Source organism: Papaver somniferum, chromosome 6, assembly GCF_003573695.1.
Source record: "Papaver somniferum cultivar HN1 chromosome 6, ASM357369v1, whole genome shotgun sequence".
Classification (NCBI taxonomy): domain Eukaryota; kingdom Viridiplantae; phylum Streptophyta; class Magnoliopsida; order Ranunculales; family Papaveraceae; genus Papaver; species Papaver somniferum.
The window spans coordinates 90,731,072-90,746,024 of NC_039363.1; the positions used below are offsets into that span (position 1 = coordinate 90,731,072).

At 36.9% G+C, this 14,953-nt stretch overlaps 4 protein-coding genes across 5 annotated transcripts; 2 read left to right on the top strand and 2 right to left on the bottom strand.

Annotated features, from left to right (window-relative positions):
• Window positions 1-666: 666 nt before the first annotated feature.
• LOC113288376 (O-fucosyltransferase 38-like) lies at window positions 667-5,392 on the top strand. Of its 2 annotated transcripts, none has more exons than XM_026537399.1 (12): window positions 667-989; window positions 1,695-1,773; window positions 1,987-2,054; window positions 2,266-2,354; window positions 2,452-2,629; window positions 2,844-2,972; window positions 3,119-3,255; window positions 3,352-3,565; window positions 3,698-3,882; window positions 4,378-4,473; window positions 4,575-4,715; window positions 5,125-5,392. In XM_026537399.1, exons 1-11 carry the CDS (start codon window positions 780-782, stop codon window positions 4,711-4,713), a joined length of 1,524 nt encoding a protein of 507 aa, XP_026393184.1. In that variant the 5' UTR covers window positions 667-779; the 3' UTR covers window positions 4,714-4,715; window positions 5,125-5,392. The 2 variants fall into 2 exon arrangements, with proteins under 2 accessions (XP_026393184.1, XP_026393185.1); XM_026537400.1 differs by having other exon boundaries at window positions 952-989; window positions 1,957-2,054.
• Window positions 5,393-5,670: 278 nt separating this feature from the next.
• LOC113288378 (two-pore potassium channel 5-like) lies at window positions 5,671-7,668 on the top strand. The gene is made up of 3 exons (XM_026537401.1): window positions 5,671-6,698; window positions 6,859-7,006; window positions 7,543-7,668. Exons 1-3 carry the CDS (start codon window positions 5,746-5,748, stop codon window positions 7,564-7,566), a joined length of 1,125 nt encoding a protein of 374 aa, XP_026393186.1. The 5' UTR covers window positions 5,671-5,745; the 3' UTR covers window positions 7,567-7,668.
• LOC113288379 (probable xyloglucan endotransglucosylase/hydrolase protein 5) lies at window positions 7,062-8,743 on the bottom strand. The gene is made up of 4 exons (XM_026537402.1): window positions 8,439-8,743; window positions 8,230-8,330; window positions 7,849-8,042; window positions 7,062-7,767 (listed from the first exon to the last, which is right to left on the bottom strand). The coding sequence occupies exons 1-4, from the start codon at window positions 8,644-8,646 to the stop codon at window positions 7,368-7,370; spliced, it is 903 nt and encodes a 300-aa protein (XP_026393187.1). The 5' UTR covers window positions 8,647-8,743; the 3' UTR covers window positions 7,062-7,367.
• Window positions 8,744-9,209: 466 nt separating this feature from the next.
• On the bottom strand, window positions 9,210-14,373 carry LOC113288380 (lysine--tRNA ligase, cytoplasmic-like). Its single transcript, XM_026537403.1, has 17 exons — window positions 14,222-14,373; window positions 14,048-14,123; window positions 13,834-13,902; window positions 13,562-13,727; window positions 13,384-13,477; window positions 12,520-12,605; window positions 12,065-12,183; window positions 11,903-11,965; window positions 11,696-11,821; window positions 11,302-11,584; window positions 11,119-11,215; window positions 10,842-10,998; window positions 10,454-10,597; window positions 10,293-10,361; window positions 10,067-10,210; window positions 9,852-9,906; window positions 9,210-9,582 (listed from the first exon to the last, which is right to left on the bottom strand). Exons 1-17 carry the CDS (start codon window positions 14,320-14,322, stop codon window positions 9,575-9,577), a joined length of 1,857 nt encoding a protein of 618 aa, XP_026393188.1. The 5' UTR covers window positions 14,323-14,373; the 3' UTR covers window positions 9,210-9,574.
• Window positions 14,374-14,953: the final 580 nt, after the last annotated feature.

A 14,953-nucleotide genomic window follows, 5' to 3' on the forward strand; every position in this document is an offset into this window, starting at 1 on the left:
TGTCAAATTCATCAGTTGTTAGGTTTTGGCGGTCCGGCCCAACATATGGCGCCAATGGTTATGTCAACGTATCCAAATTTGAAGATACACCTACTGAAGCAACTTCAAACACGGCTGAATACATGTCATGTGATTCCACTTCTTCAACTGAAAACGGTGTTGAGGTTGAAGCTAATTCAAATTCATCGACAGTGGCAGCAACTTCGATTCCAACTATGCCATCTAATTCCACTTTTTCAGCTAGAGACAATGTTGAGATTAAAGTTGATTCAAATTTGTCGACAGGAGGGGCAGCAACTTCGACTCTAGCCACGCCACCAACTTCTACAGAGGCAGGAGGGAAAGCCAGGACTCAAACAGATGAAGACGATCAATTCGATCCAGATTCTCTATTGCCTTTGCTTTTGCTTTTGTTTTTGCTTTTGATTTTGTAGTAGAAGTTATTTAGGATAGAATAATTATAAAATCTTCATGTTATATTAATAGTCAGAAAGTTATGATTTTTTATTTTATTATTTACAGTATATATTTGTTTTTTGGAACCAGAACAGAGGCTAGAGTTTTTTTCTTTTTTTAAGAACCGGAATTGAACCAGAACCGGTATTATTATTTTTTCTGGTTTTAAAGATTCCAGAAAGTGGGAGTGTGAACCCAGAATCCCAGATCAGTATTTTTTGTTCCGATTTCTTTGTTTTTGTTCTTCTTCAAAATTGAAATAGAATGATCATCGTAGATTAGATCTGATTAAAAGTTCTGAAGGAAAACCAAAATCTCATGAGATGGTAAAGGGAAGGATTGGTTCTTCTTCTAGAAACTCTGCAAGATATAAAAATATCTTAAAACCATCAGCATCTCTTAATTCATCAATCACTTATGTAGTTCTTGGTTTCTTCATCATTACTGTTTTCTTCTTCATCTGTACTTCAAGGTATAATGATGAACCCTCCAAATCTTTCTTACCAGTTGAGGAGGAGTCTCTAAAACAACAGGTATTTTCCTTTTTGTTTCTTGTTTTTGTTGGAGAGTGTGATTAATTGTTGAATTTGAGAGAAAATGTTTGGAATTTGAGAAGTGGGTTTTGTTTTTAAGCATGTTTTGATCAAAGGGGTTTTTGTTCTCATTTTGTTTTGATTTGTTTGTTTTCAATTTGGAGTTTAGAAGATTGATTCTTTTACTTCCCTGGGACAGTAGTATAGGGTATGGCCTATGGGCAGATGTGTGTTTAGACTAGGCAGTGTGAATATGTGACGGGACATGAGGGTTGAACTTTGGGAAAATTTCATTGTAATAGCCATGGGAGTTGTCATCTAATTGTGAGTTACAGTCTTGAGAGTTCGACTAGTGCAAGACTGCTTAACCCTTATTCATGTTACATTTATCAATGCTGTGTTCGAACCAGTGCGTCGCTGTAAGTCTGTTAAGCTATTTGCACTGCTAATGCACCTATTCATAGTAAGCACAAAAGATCATCACCATGTTGTACATATTGAATTGCCTATGTGATGTTCCTAAGCCTAACCATGAAGTTCCAGTATTGTAGAACTGCCTCTAGAACTCAGATTCGCTTGACATGCATGTGGACCTCCATTTCTTTTTCCGTAAACCACCTAATTTCAGTGGCTGGATAGTGCATGGTCATAATTCACTGGAAATTGGAGTATACGGTACAATTACTAAGCTGTTTGATTTTGCAGACACGAAGTGATCGACTGTGGGAAGCTCCTCATAGTTATGGTTTCCACCCATGTATCAAACCTACTCCTCGATATAAAGGTTCGTCTCAGATCTTATCTTCCTTATTGTGTTACCAGGTGAAAATCCTGGCTTTTCGAAATTAAGCTTCAAAAAATTAGTTTGTTGGAAACTTGGAAATTTGCAATCGTATTATAAAAATTCATGTATCTGTAGGATTGATGTGTTTTTATCTTCCTTGTTGACAAATGTTTATTTTGTTAGCATAACCCTGAGATGTTCCTAAATTATCAGCACCTGAGGAATGGAATCGCTACATAACTGTCAAAAGCAATGGAGGGCTCAATCAAATGCGCACGGGTGTAAGCTCATTGCCTCTCTTTTTCCCTCCTTCTGTCTAATTTCCCTCTGTGATTCCCGTCATTCTCGAGCTATATGTTTGTAAGGTTTCAGATAAGCAGAATAGATGAAAATGGTTACTAAATATCTTATCTATTTGGTATGATGTTTTAGTTTATATCATTATAAAAAAAAATCTGTAGAAAACTATTTAATAACTTCTCCTACTCACAGATTGCTGATATGGTCGCTGTAGCACGAATAATGAATGCAACAATGGTGATTCCTCAATTGGACAGAAAGTCTTTTTGGCAAGATTCAAGGTTTCCTATGAATCATTATTATCTGCATGCACATATTCCCATTATCAGTTCTAACTATCTAAGACTTATACCTTCCATTATAATCTTTACCACGCAGTACATTCTCAGATATATTTGATGAGCGTCACTTCATTGCAATCCTGCAAGAAGATGTACAGATTGTCAGAGAGCTTCCCAAGGAATTGGAATTAGTTCCTCGAGCTCGGAAACACTTCACTTCATGGGGGAGTATGGGCTATTATGAAGAGATGACAGGATTATGGAAGGATTATCAGGTATGTTTTTCTACATTCGAGAATTCAGCGTGATTCCAGGCATGGCATATCATCACATCTTTAGAACCTTAGAAAGTTTTAGATTTTGGATGATTATTTCCATTATAGAGGAGATCGCCACTGTCTCATATGGCCCAAATTATTATAATAAGGTCTTAATAAATTGGTGTTTCTTTGAAAATAAGGTAGGATTCTGAAATGATATTTATGGCAGGTGCTTCACGTTGCAAAATCTGATTCCCGACTAGCAAACAATGACCTCCCTCTTGACATCCAGAGGTTGCGATGCCGTGCTTTGTACAATGCTCTCCGCTTCTCTCCTTCAATTGAGAATCTGGCAAAGGTCTGATCTTTGTTGTATATACAACTCTTATATTACAGGCTAAGCTGAATTAGGAAAACTTGGGAAAATTAATGCATTTAAGAGGTCTCTCCTATGGGGTATCCTGCTTAATTAGGTTCTGAGCATACATGACGGTTAAACCACAGAAGCTGGTGGAGCGACTGAGATCAAATGGTGGGAAATATATTGCTCTTCATCTGCGATATGAGAAAGATATGCTGGCTTTCACTGGTTGTACAGATGGACTGACTGAAGTCGAAGCCAAAGAACTGAGAATTTTAAGGTAAAATCTTCTACCACTTCCAACAGGAAATCGTAGGTAAAGTTGCAATTTAGGTTTCTAGATGTGTTAGTCATTTTTCTACTTCGTTGTCAACAGGGAAAACACGAGCCACTGGAAGGTAAAGAAGATTAACTCAACAGAGCAGAGAATCGGAGGGCTGTGTCCCTTAACTCCAAAGGAGGTTGGCATTTTCCTTCAAGCTCTTGGTTACCCTCCATCTACAATGATTTACATTGCTGCTGGAGAAATTTATGGTGGTGATGCTTACCTCTCTGAGTTTAGATCCCGCTTTCCGAATCTTGTTTTCAAGGTGTTTTTTCTTTAATTATTTTCATTTCTCTTGTTTTTTCACTTTCTGTTTCTTTATAATGCACTTCATGGGTGAATCAGTTACCTGTTAACCACTTTTTAGACTCAAGCACTTGACTCATTAAATATGCAGGAAACAGTGGCAACTTCGAAAGAATTGGAAGCATTTGCAGATCATGCATCTCAAACAGCAGCTCTGGATTATATTATGTGCATAGAGAGCGACGTCTTTGTTCCATCATATCCAGGCAACATGGCAAGAGCTGTTGAGGGACACCGGAGATTCTCGGGTCACCGAAAAACAGTTTCTCCAGATAGGTATGCTCTGCTATTTATTGATTAAATGTACACAAAAGAGAATGTTGGCATCTGAAAGCGGTATAGACTCCAGAATTAACCGATCGTTGCCCATATTTGTCCTTCAGTGGTGTTGGGGTAACTGTTTAATTGAACATGAACAGTACTTCTAGTACATATTTAAGATAAGACGTAAGAAAGAGTCAAATTCTTTGTTCATTTCCTATTGTTTTTAATGTTTAAGTCATTACAAATATGACTTTCAACTTTAAATGTGGAACCTTTACTTGTACCATAATTATTTAAGTTACTTTGAGACTGAGTATAGTGTTAAAACCTGTTGTGCGTTTGTCAGATTTTTCTCCACAATTTTACAAATTCACACCCTAAAAGTGGTCATAATGAATGGTGAAGGGGTGATAGATTAAAGAGTCTGTTGTTAGCATACATTGTTACATGATTGGCTATTTTCTTTATTCAAAAAAGTGAGTGGACGTATACCAATTTCCTTTTCAGGAAAGGACTTGTTGAAGTTTTTGAAAAGATGGAAACGGGAGAGTTGGAAGAAGGAGTTTCATTATCATCGGTCATAATTGGGATGCACAATAACAGGTTTGTCTGGTGTCTTCTGTTCTTTATAGTCCAATATATCAGAATAAAGATTGGTATTGATTAAAACAGTTGAGTAATATGACCAAAGTCGGGCTTTACAGGCAAGGAGGTCCAAGGAAGAGAAGAGGTTCGATGCCAGGGATCAAAGGTCGAGCTAGGTTTAGAACTGAAGAATCTTTCTACGAGAATCCACTTCCAGAGTGCATTTGCGGAACCAAAAAGCATGTTCACCCTGCTTAAAGGTACATTGTTTCTTAGAGATTTTCCACGCATGAAGCGTCTAGGCTGATATAATTTTCCACCCTTATTGAATATTGATTGTTGAATCTTGCCAAGGAGGCAGAATAAATGATTTACCTATACTTTTAGTGAGCTTTCCTTGTGTTACTGACACCTTCCCCTTTTCAAAAAAGCAAAGAAAATAACTTTTCTTACTTAAGCTGATGAATTAGGAAAACACCGGGGATGCATCATTTGTTTTTGTATTTTTTCCTGTGACAAAATTCTTTTATGATTCTGTCGCACTCGTACAGTTAGTTCTTTGTTCCATTTTATTTATTTAATATACTTATACACCTGTTTTCTTTAATTAGCTGACTGGATGGCTTGGCAAAGTTACATTTTAAAACTTTCTTGTTTATATCATTACAGGGATTAATTGTCATATTAGATCATCCACAATGCATGTAGCCTGGTGTAAGACCAAGTGCTGTGACAGTGGACGGATTATGAGGGTGGACTTCTTTTGCAGTTGTAAGTTGGAATTCCAAATCAAGTCTTCTAAAATTCTGGCTTATATTGCCTTCTATTGAAAAGAAATTTATATTCTTTTGTTCTTTTTGATGGAGCATTGGTAGTAATCTGAAATTTTTTGTGTATTTTGATCACAAATATCAATATAATATCTTTTCAGCCTTCATCATTTCTTTTACTATTGCCTAAAGAATTTATTGATTGTTTAAACTGCTCAGTCTCTGATAAGAAAATATGCTTAGAGCCTGCAATAATTGTGTTCCTCTGAATAGTCTCAGAGAAGTTTAAAATATTCACTCACTGTGTAAATAGGATCCTTCGTCAAAAATTGACGTAGGCCACCACCAACTTCAATAATACAAACTCATTTTATTTGCTAATCAATTAAAACTCTCTGTGGTTGGTGATTGTTTTTGTCTTCTTCTTTCTGGTCTCAACACCCACGCATCCTTCTCTCTCTGTGTCTTTGGGCTAAACGAAAATTCTCTGAATATCATTATTTTCTCGGCTTTTTTTACCATGGAAAGTGAACCACTGTTAGGGTCGTATGTTTTTCAAGATGAAGAAATCCAGTCTGCTGATGATGAATTTAGATTACTTGAGAGAAGAAATTCTGGTCTTACAAGATCAAGAACTGCTCCTGCTCTGCCTATCATGCGAGACTTATTGAAACTTAATGATGATCAAACCTTTGAAGGAAAAACTAAACAGGATTCAAATTCTATGGTTAGGCAAGCATTAATTTTACTGATTATATATCTAATTTTTGGTGTTACAATATATTCATTCAACAGAGAGAAATTCTCCGTTATTGAAACTCATCCTGTTGTTGATGCTCTTTATTTCTGTGTTGTTACTATGAGTACTATTGGGTATGGGGATATTACACCACTAACACACGCCACCAAAGTTTTTGCTTGTGTTTTTGTATTAGTAGGTTTTGGGTTTATGGACATATTGTTAAGTGGCTTAGTAAATTATGCATTAGATTTGCAAGAATCTTTGTTTGTGGTAACTAGTCATGTGAATCTGGGTACAAGGCTGGCGACTAATACTAACGACGGTCGTCGTTTTTCGGTCATCAGAAATTATATTTTCGATGTAGAAAAAGGAAGAATGAGGATAAGAATGAAGGTCGGATTAGCAATTTGTGTTGTCATATTGTGTATTGGGATGGGTGCTGCGGTTTTACACTTTGTTGAGAAGTTAGATGTGGTTGATTCAATATATCTATCAGTTATGTCTGTTACCACAGTGGGATATGGCGATAAAGCTTTTAACACGTTACAGGGGAGATGTTTTGCTTTGTTATGGCTTTTGTTGTCAACTTTGGCGGTTGCTAGAGCATTTTTGTATCTGGCGGAGTTAAGGATTGATAAAAGGCATAGAATCATGGTGAAGAAGATTCTGCACAAAGAAATCACAGTTAGAGATTTGTTTGCAGCTGATATCAATTGCAATGGCTTCCTCAGGTTTGGAATTTTACTCTCATTTTCTGTTTTCTTATACTCTAGCTATTCCACTTTGTAGATTTAACCCATAATTTGTTTGAGTAAAGCATGTTTTCAAGTTATTTGTTCAAGGGCAATGTTCTGAAGTACGAAATCATTTATTTACTTTTATGCTTTTCAGTAAATCCGACTATGTGATTCACAAGCTCAAAAAGATGGGAAAGATTAACGACAGAGATATATTGCAGATCTGCAACCAGTTTGACAAGATTGACACCAATAATTCTGGGAAGATAACACTTCCCGAATTACTAAGAGCATATACAATGGTTAGTGATAATGTTATTTAAATGATCCTATTTCTTATTACGGTTATCCATTCATGAAGGAACTGAGAATAGAGAATTAGTATAACAGGATAAGTTTCAAACGATAGAATATGATAATTCATGTGTGGGTAGAAAACAGCCGAATAGAAAAACAATAGACACATTACAGGTTCAGCATTCCACTCTGACGATAACGATAATTGTGGAATCAATAAATGAATAATTAAATGGGAATCACCAATTTAGAGAAAAGAAAAGCACATGACAGTCCCTTCCAATGTAGTACCTAGGCAGAATCTCAAGAATTAAAGCAACTGCCATTGATAGTTTCCTTGTAAAAATATAGTATTAAATTGCTTGATTAAGCATCCCTGTCTATTTTGCACTCGAGAGGCATTGTGGGGAACCTGGCTTTATCTTGGCAGTAGTTGTAGATTGTAAATTTCCTACGCACCCACTTGAGCCTCCTGTACTGGGCAGCATCAAGGTCTTGGTATTCCTTCTGATCCCACCACCTCTTTCCTTGTGTTTCACAGAATCTGGCGTTCACTGATGTCTGACAAGCATCAATGTGGAATCCCTTGTACTTGGCTACAAAGGGTGCCTTGGACCAATCAGTCTTCTCAAGCCCTCCCCTAGTTGCCCAGTCATCTGCGTTCCACAAACTTGAGTACAACTTCATGGGTTTTTCGAATGGGAATTTCAGTCCAAGCTTTTGACTATTCTTGAATATCCTGATTGGGATATCATCAACAAAGAATCTGCATTTTTCCATTTCATTAGTTTTCCGAAAATTAATGGATACTTGGTGGGGATTTATTGACGAGTTGTAAGACACTTACGTGATGTGGTAGGAGTTCCAGAGGATAGAATAGGTGTGGTAAGCCGCTGTTGGATCGAACCAGAGGTAGATCCGCTGCTCTCTTTTACCTTCACCACCTGTGAAGACATTTGTCTGTAAAATGTAGGGCTCCCCTGTCCTGTTTCCTAAGAACTCAAAGTCTACCTCATCATGCTCATTCCCATTGGAAGATAACTGCATTCATTCATTAAGTATAGTGAATCAGATTGCATACTCATATAATCTGATAGAGCTAGCAGCCTGTTCCCTGCCGAATCCCCTCAGGGTCAGAGGAGGTTTCTTAAGAAGCTACCAACACCTCGGGGAGTTGTGGATTACAGGATTAGCAAGATTAATGGTGTATTAGTAGCAATTATCTTACATAGAAAGCAGTTACAGTTCCAGCTGAGTCTCCTGCAACCATCTTTATGTGCATGTGGAAGTGTCCATACAAATAAGATCCCTTTGAGTGAAATCCAGTACCTACAGTTGATAAACCAAGTACACAAAAAAACATCAAAACCAGGCAGATAAACATTAGAACATGTGAATCTGTAAAATACAGAAGATGGAATAAACTCTGGCACACACCAGTGTAGTTGTCGAGGTGGAGCTCAATCTCATTACCACCATCGAAATACTTGATGTGATCAAATGACCATGTAGGGTCATAGTTTCTCCCGAACGGCACACTCACTGCCATCTTTGGTGCAATACCCATTGCCATCCCGATCACAGAGAAAAAACAGACCAATAACAAACACTTCATATTAGATGAAGAATCTGCCATTTTCATCATCGGTGAATGTTTTCTCGGTGAAGTTTGTGAACTGTATAAAGAGAGAGGGAGAACTATGATTGTGGTGGAAAGTGTAAGGGGATGGGAGTCCTTTTATAGTTGCTAGTGTAACAGCACTACATCTCTCATCATGTGAATGTCTTTAGGATTTCTCTTGAGCAAAATCCCATGAAAACACAACCTATTGTTGCACATGGTCAAAAAAGACAAATATTTGAGTATGATGCCGGGGGACAACCTCCACTATCTATTTGCTTGATTGAAAGTTTGAAATCTAGCGGCTTCAAATGTTGTTAGTTGATGATAACATCCACTATATAAGTTTCAAATTTGTTAGTTGATGACAACATCCACGATCAATCTAGCATTTCCAAATTTGTTAGTTGATGATGGAAGTTAGTTACTTGACATTCTTGGGAGGTTAGGATTCAATACTTTTTGTTGGTCATGTGAAAGGATCATGCAGACACATAATGCCTGGAGCTAATAATTTTCTTAATTTTGTCGAGAAATGAAACCTTTATAATTGGTCATGAAGCGGCACATGCAGCAAAAGATCAAAATAAGGAAAAGAATAACAGGTTTCGTATTTCACATGTGATGTATGTAGTTCAATAAAATTACACAAAAATTTTGAATTTAAAAGCTAAAATTTCACGATCTCAGTGCACACATCTAGTATGAAAAAGTAAAAGACTCGCTAATTGAGAGGACAACAATTAGAGATTTTACGTAGTATAGAGACCCAAGTAGTGAATTGTGATCCAAGAACGAAACCAGTAAAAACAAACTTTAGGCCAAGAAAAAATCAGTTGAATCTCTCCAACTTTATCCAGCAAAAAGCAAACTCTCTGGGCTGAGCTAAAATTAATGCTGAAACTCTTCAATGTTAACAAGAGTTCCGTGTCAAAAATCCTCCACAACTGGCCTAAGTTGCTGTAAAAGAAGGAAAAAAACGAGAATTAGAAGCTGACAATTTGACTTATTTTGCTCTTGCTTTACTAATCACCACAAGGATAAAGCAGAGTCACTAATCAACTATTTTTTTTACATTTTTTTAATCGGCACCAACTCAGTATTAACGAGTATCAAAAGTTAAACAATCCGCAGCTTAAGCAAATCTTATATATATGCATATCATGTTTGGAGTCGAATTAACTACAATATTGACTAAAACATTGCTGGGTTACACAAAATATTTTTACCTTTGGGAGCAGCAGGTTCGTCCTGAGGCTTCATAGCAGGGAACAGAAGAACCTCCTGCACCATAACACACAGATAAGTAGAATTAGCCGCCATCCAAGGCAAAACAGCATGTCATAAATGCAAGACTAAAAATCAAAATTACGAGATTAGCAGCAATATGCATTTGTATGTGATGCGATACAGAAATTTCAAAACAACCCAGTTCGAAGAGCACCTTGATATTCTGTGAATCAGTAAGCAGCATAGTGAGCCGGTCAATTCCCAAACCCCAACCAGCGGTGGGGGGCAATCCATACTCCAAAGCCGTGCAAAATGTTTCGTCTAGTGCCATTGCTTCATCATCACCAGATTGTCGGTCCTGAAATCACATTCCCATTTATTAGATAAAACAGAGTGTAAAAATTATAAAAAAAAATGATAAAGATGATGAGAATACACACCTTTAATTGTTCGGCAAATCTTTCACGTTGTACCGCAGGATCATTCAACTCTGTATATGCATTGCAAAGCTGATCACCTCAAATTTGTTAGAAGATGAATTGATATGGATTAACAAAAAGAAAATATCCCATGATAGCATGGAGAAACTATATCAACATACTTCATGCTTGTTGATGAACAATTCAAAACGTTCTGTCAAGCCTGGCTTTGATCTATGCCACTTCGCCAAGGGGCTCATTATCTGAGGATGGTTAATGATGAAGGTTGGATTAACACATGTCTCCTCCAAGAAGTGTCCAACAAGCTGTCATCAGAACAAAAACGAACAAAAAGAATCAGTGATGTTCTTTCGCAATAAAGCATTAAAAAAAATAGCTATCATAAACCAATGTGAATGCACAGCACTCCTTGTCCTGGATCAAACAGACCCTTTGAATGTCAACTAGGTTCTGAAGACAAGGACAGATCCTTGATTTCAAAGAATACATGAAAAATGGCTTAAGATAGATATTACTCCTAATAGGACCACCATTCAGAATAGATTATACCTTATCCAACAGCCGCGTTGTTGTTTGAGGAGGAGGGCACTTGACATCAAACTTGGTGCAAGCATCCAGCAAATACTTGGTGGTTAAGTCGCTTGATAGATCCTTGGGTATCTCAAGGCCAGCCATCTTCTCCAACTCTCCTATCATTTCAATCCTTCTGCAATATTCCAAAAGGCCGAGCTGTTCCATTAGCTTTCAACAGAATAACAAAGTAAAAATGTTGGGATGACTCAAGTAATTTGAATAAAGAATGAAAAAAAATTGCATAAACAAACACCTGAAGGGAGGAGTGAAGTCAATCTCTATTGGTTCCTTGTCCAATCCATTTGCATGATACTTAATTTTATAACCACCAGTTAGTTCCTTGACCATACCTGTTTCAATTGAATAACACTGTTAACATCCACAAGCGGACAATAACGAAGGCTTAATAAAGAAGCAAGTCTTATGCACTTCTTACCACTCAACATCTTCTCCGTGAGATCCATCAAGTCATTGTAATCTGCAAAAGCCATATAAAACTCACACGTGGTGAACTCTGGATTGTGTGTCAAATCAATCCCTTCATTTCTGAATTGTTTTCCTATCTCGTACACACGGTTCAATCCACCAACAATCAGCTGCTTAAGGAAAAGCTCAGGGGCAATACGCATGAACAGCCTCATGTTCAGGTCATTATGATGCGTAACAAATGGCTTGGCTGCTGCTCCACCAGCAATCATGTTCATCATGGGGGTTTCTACCTAATGATGATGATGAGTGAAGTATGAACTAAGTCAGCATACATGATTCAAAAGAGCTGATAGCATCATAAAATTAATAGAAAACCAAAAATAGCAAGAACCAGTACAAACCTCCAGGAAATCGAGATCGTCAAGGAATTTCCTAATGTATGAAACAACCTTAGCTCGAGTTTTAAATATTTGCCGCACCTCCATATTCAACATCAAGTCCAAGTAACGCTGACGGTATCTTGTTTCCTGTAAGAGAGAAATCAGTCAAGTTATAAGTTAAGAACAAGGAGTTAATTACTGTCAGATGCGTACAGGAATTTTACAGACCTGATCCTTCAATGTGTATGATTCGGGATTTCTTGTACTTCCGGGTACCCATAGATCAGTTTTCTGCAATAGAACAAAACATCATCAAATCATCAATCATGTAGCCAATTAAAAACACATCGTTTTGTTGAAAAGGTACATTCACAGGGAATTTATTTTTACCTTGGCATTTGCATTATCACCGCCAGGACCAGCTTTATTTCTTGGCATCATATGAAGACAGTGAGATACAACAACGAAAGATTTGGGGAAAAGACTTAGTTCTCCTCTTTTGCTTTTTCCTGCTCAGTAATATTACAAATATTGCCATACATGAGAGCAAAGTTCACTTTGGAACCAGAGCAGATATGGCAAAATAAACAACAATAGCGAATGTTGACCATTAAACTTTTTATAACTGCAGATACAATTTCAAATGTGGTAGCACTAGTTCATTTTGAAACCAGAGCAGATATTAGTAAGAAAATGCTTCATACACTCAAATATCAATAACTCAGTTAATCTCAAGCGGGACAGCTGGAACTAATCAGTAGTTCAAACCAATGATATATTGCACAAAATTTTCACTGTGCAAGGGAAGCTCTTTGAAAGCAGCAATAACATTGCAAGTCCAATACCTGGAAATCCAGTAACACCAACAATGTCACCACGTTTGACACCAGAATGGAAGCGTGTAAATTCAGCTTCGTCCATGTCAGATTTCCTACACCGAAATAATTTTCATAAATTTATATTTGGTAAAGCTACAAGCAGATGCAGATGATCCATTAAAAAAAATACATATAAGTTCACAAGCGCAACAGAAAGGAAAATAAATTAGTAATAGTGATTCAACAGATAATATCTAATAGTCTTTGCCACCACTCTCTAAATATGTTAATTACAGATCCCCTTGCAGCTCTCCATATAAAGATCTAAAAAAATGTAGTAATGCATAGATGATATAAAATTTTCATTAACATGATAATGCACAGGCCGCCTGGTATATTTTATTACAGTTTCCATGCCATCTCAAGTTCCAAAGAAAAACAAACTCTTAGAAATGCTGTCAGATATTCTCAAAGATCTTTGTCCTTTAAAACCTCAGACAGGGAGTCAATAGGCTATACCATCTTCGAGAATATCTGATGGCATTTCTAAGAGTTTGTTGTTCTGTGGACAATTGAAAGAGCTAGAAGACAACTAATCATTGCATAAAACCAACTTTACAATAGCATTGGGTACAGAGAGTGTCATTCGGCATCAACATAAAAGCCACCTCATAATGCTTATTAGTTCAAATTTCGTAAATGCATATCCATGAATTCGATAACTCAAATAGAGGAATTACAGGGTCTAACAAATATATCAATCCAACATAAAAAGCTATATCAATCCAACATAAAAACCTGCCAAGTTTTCATAAAACTAGTCTCATTATGAACAATGTGAAACACATGACAGCAACAAAGAGAAGACCCACAAAAATCACAGTTATATACCTTGCGTCAACCATGAGCTGAACCTTTAAGCCCTCATCATGCAAATCATAAAAGAACAACTTCGAAGATGAAGTTCTCTTGTGCATAATCCTACCTAAACAAAGAAAAACATACATCATTTACATTTGTTCATAAACAACTCCTACAGTAAAATTCCTGGCCACAAGAGTTTACTTACCACCCAATGAAACTTCGACATCTTCGAGATGTTCACCATCAGCCAATGTTTCGTACTTTTTAATGTATTTGGTAAGAGTCATTGTGACAAAGAACTTGTGAGGATAAGGATTGCTTCCTGAAGCCTTCTGGGACGCAAGCCATTTCTCCCTATTTTCAAAGTATTGCTACCAAAAACAAACAAACAAAAAATCAATTAAAAACAAAAAAAAAATAAGAAAAAGCCACCATATAAAACATTAACAAAATAGATAACCAAATAAAAATACATACAGTGGGATCCATATCTTCATCATCAGGATTAGGATTACTAGCCGCCTTGGAGCTTGCCATGGCCTCAGCCTACAGAGAACCAAACCAAACCAAACCAAAAATCTCTTAGAATCTATTAAACATTATACATTCAAAATAGAAGTCGAAAGTACAGAAACCCTAAGAACCAAATTCTCTCCAAAAATTTCTAGGGTTTTTTTTTAAATTTGTTTACCTTCTTTTTCTTTTCTTCCTCCTTTAACCTCTTCTCCTCCTCTTTCTGTTTCATCTTTTGCGCCTTCTTCAAAGCACTGTCAACATCATCATCACAAAAACAAATCAGAAATTCAGTAAACGAAAAACCCTAGAATTGGAGATGATAACAAGATTACAGAGAATTAGGGTTTACTTTTTGCTTGTAGATTCAGAAGAAGCTTCAGGAGTGGTTGATGATGGATCCATGGTGAGCTCGGAGACCGCTTTGGTTGTTTCTTCGACGCCTCCAACCATTTGCTTCTACTGAGAGAGAGAGTCTGAGAGAAGAAGGGAAGGGTTTTGAGAAAATGCGGAATGGGGAATTTTATTGGTGGGTTTTTAAGTAGGGATTTCGGTGATGGACGGCTGAGATTTTCCACCTTGGTAGTCAAGTAAGTTTGACTAAGGAGCTGACGCTGCTAGTCCAACTGGTCGTTCACCCAAATTATTCGAAAATTTGACGATCTAATAGCAATAGCGTGCTGGTTCCTAGTTGGCTATTCGGAATTCGGGGAACGTACGGAACCGTAAATGTACGAGTGTAAGAAATTTATTGTTTTCAAGCGAAAATATTTTGTCCATGTTTCGCCAGAAGGTCACAAATGGCAGTTGAAAAATTATCTACTGATTTTAACTCAAAAGTTATTGCTCTAGTAATTTTAGAGATGTGATAAGCTACTTGATTATTATCACGACTAATGAATGAAAAAATACAATGAGAAAAACTTAAATCTAATTGTTGATCTAACTGTTTTAGAGATGTGATAAGTTTAATTTCTTTATTTAGGTTTTTGTTTTCCCATTGAATGAGATTTCATTTATTGAACCGATGACATGCTTTGCATCAGCCTCCACATGAATCCTTGAGCATTGTACTCTCTTAGCC

Coding starts and splice junctions, on each gene's coding strand:
- LOC113288378 (XM_026537401.1), top strand. CDS start 5,746: ATGGAAAGTGAACCACTGTTAGGGTCGTATGTTTTTCAAGATGAAGAA. Junction 6,699..6,858: donor AATTGCAATGGCTTCCTCAG/GTTTGGAATTTT, acceptor TATGCTTTTCAG/TAAATCCGACTATGTGATTC. Junction 7,007..7,542: donor TACTAAGAGCATATACAATG/GTTAGTGATAAT, acceptor TGTGTTTCACAG/AATCTGGCGTTCACTGATGT.
- LOC113288380 (XM_026537403.1), bottom strand. CDS start 14,322: ATGGTTGGAGGCGTCGAAGAAACAACCAAAGCGGTCTCCGAGCTCACC. Junction 11,822..11,902: donor CATACACATTGAAGGATCAG/GTCTGTAAAATT, acceptor TCTCTCTTACAG/GAAACAAGATACCGTCAGCG. Junction 10,999..11,118: donor GACTTCACTCCTCCCTTCAG/GTGTTTGTTTAT, acceptor GGAATATTGCAG/AAGGATTGAAATGATAGGAG.
- LOC113288376 (XM_026537399.1), top strand. CDS start 780: ATGGTAAAGGGAAGGATTGGTTCTTCTTCTAGAAACTCTGCAAGATAT. Junction 990..1,694: donor AGGAGTCTCTAAAACAACAG/GTATTTTCCTTT, acceptor TTGATTTTGCAG/ACACGAAGTGATCGACTGTG. Junction 2,973..3,118: donor CAATTGAGAATCTGGCAAAG/GTCTGATCTTTG, acceptor GTTAAACCACAG/AAGCTGGTGGAGCGACTGAG.
- LOC113288379 (XM_026537402.1), bottom strand. CDS start 8,646: ATGATGAAAATGGCAGATTCTTCATCTAATATGAAGTGTTTGTTATTG. Junction 8,331..8,438: donor CCACCTCGACAACTACACTG/GTGTGTGCCAGA, acceptor TATCAACTGTAG/GTACTGGATTTCACTCAAAG. Junction 8,043..8,229: donor GAACTGTAACTGCTTTCTAT/GTAAGATAATTG, acceptor GAATGAATGCAG/TTATCTTCCAATGGGAATGA.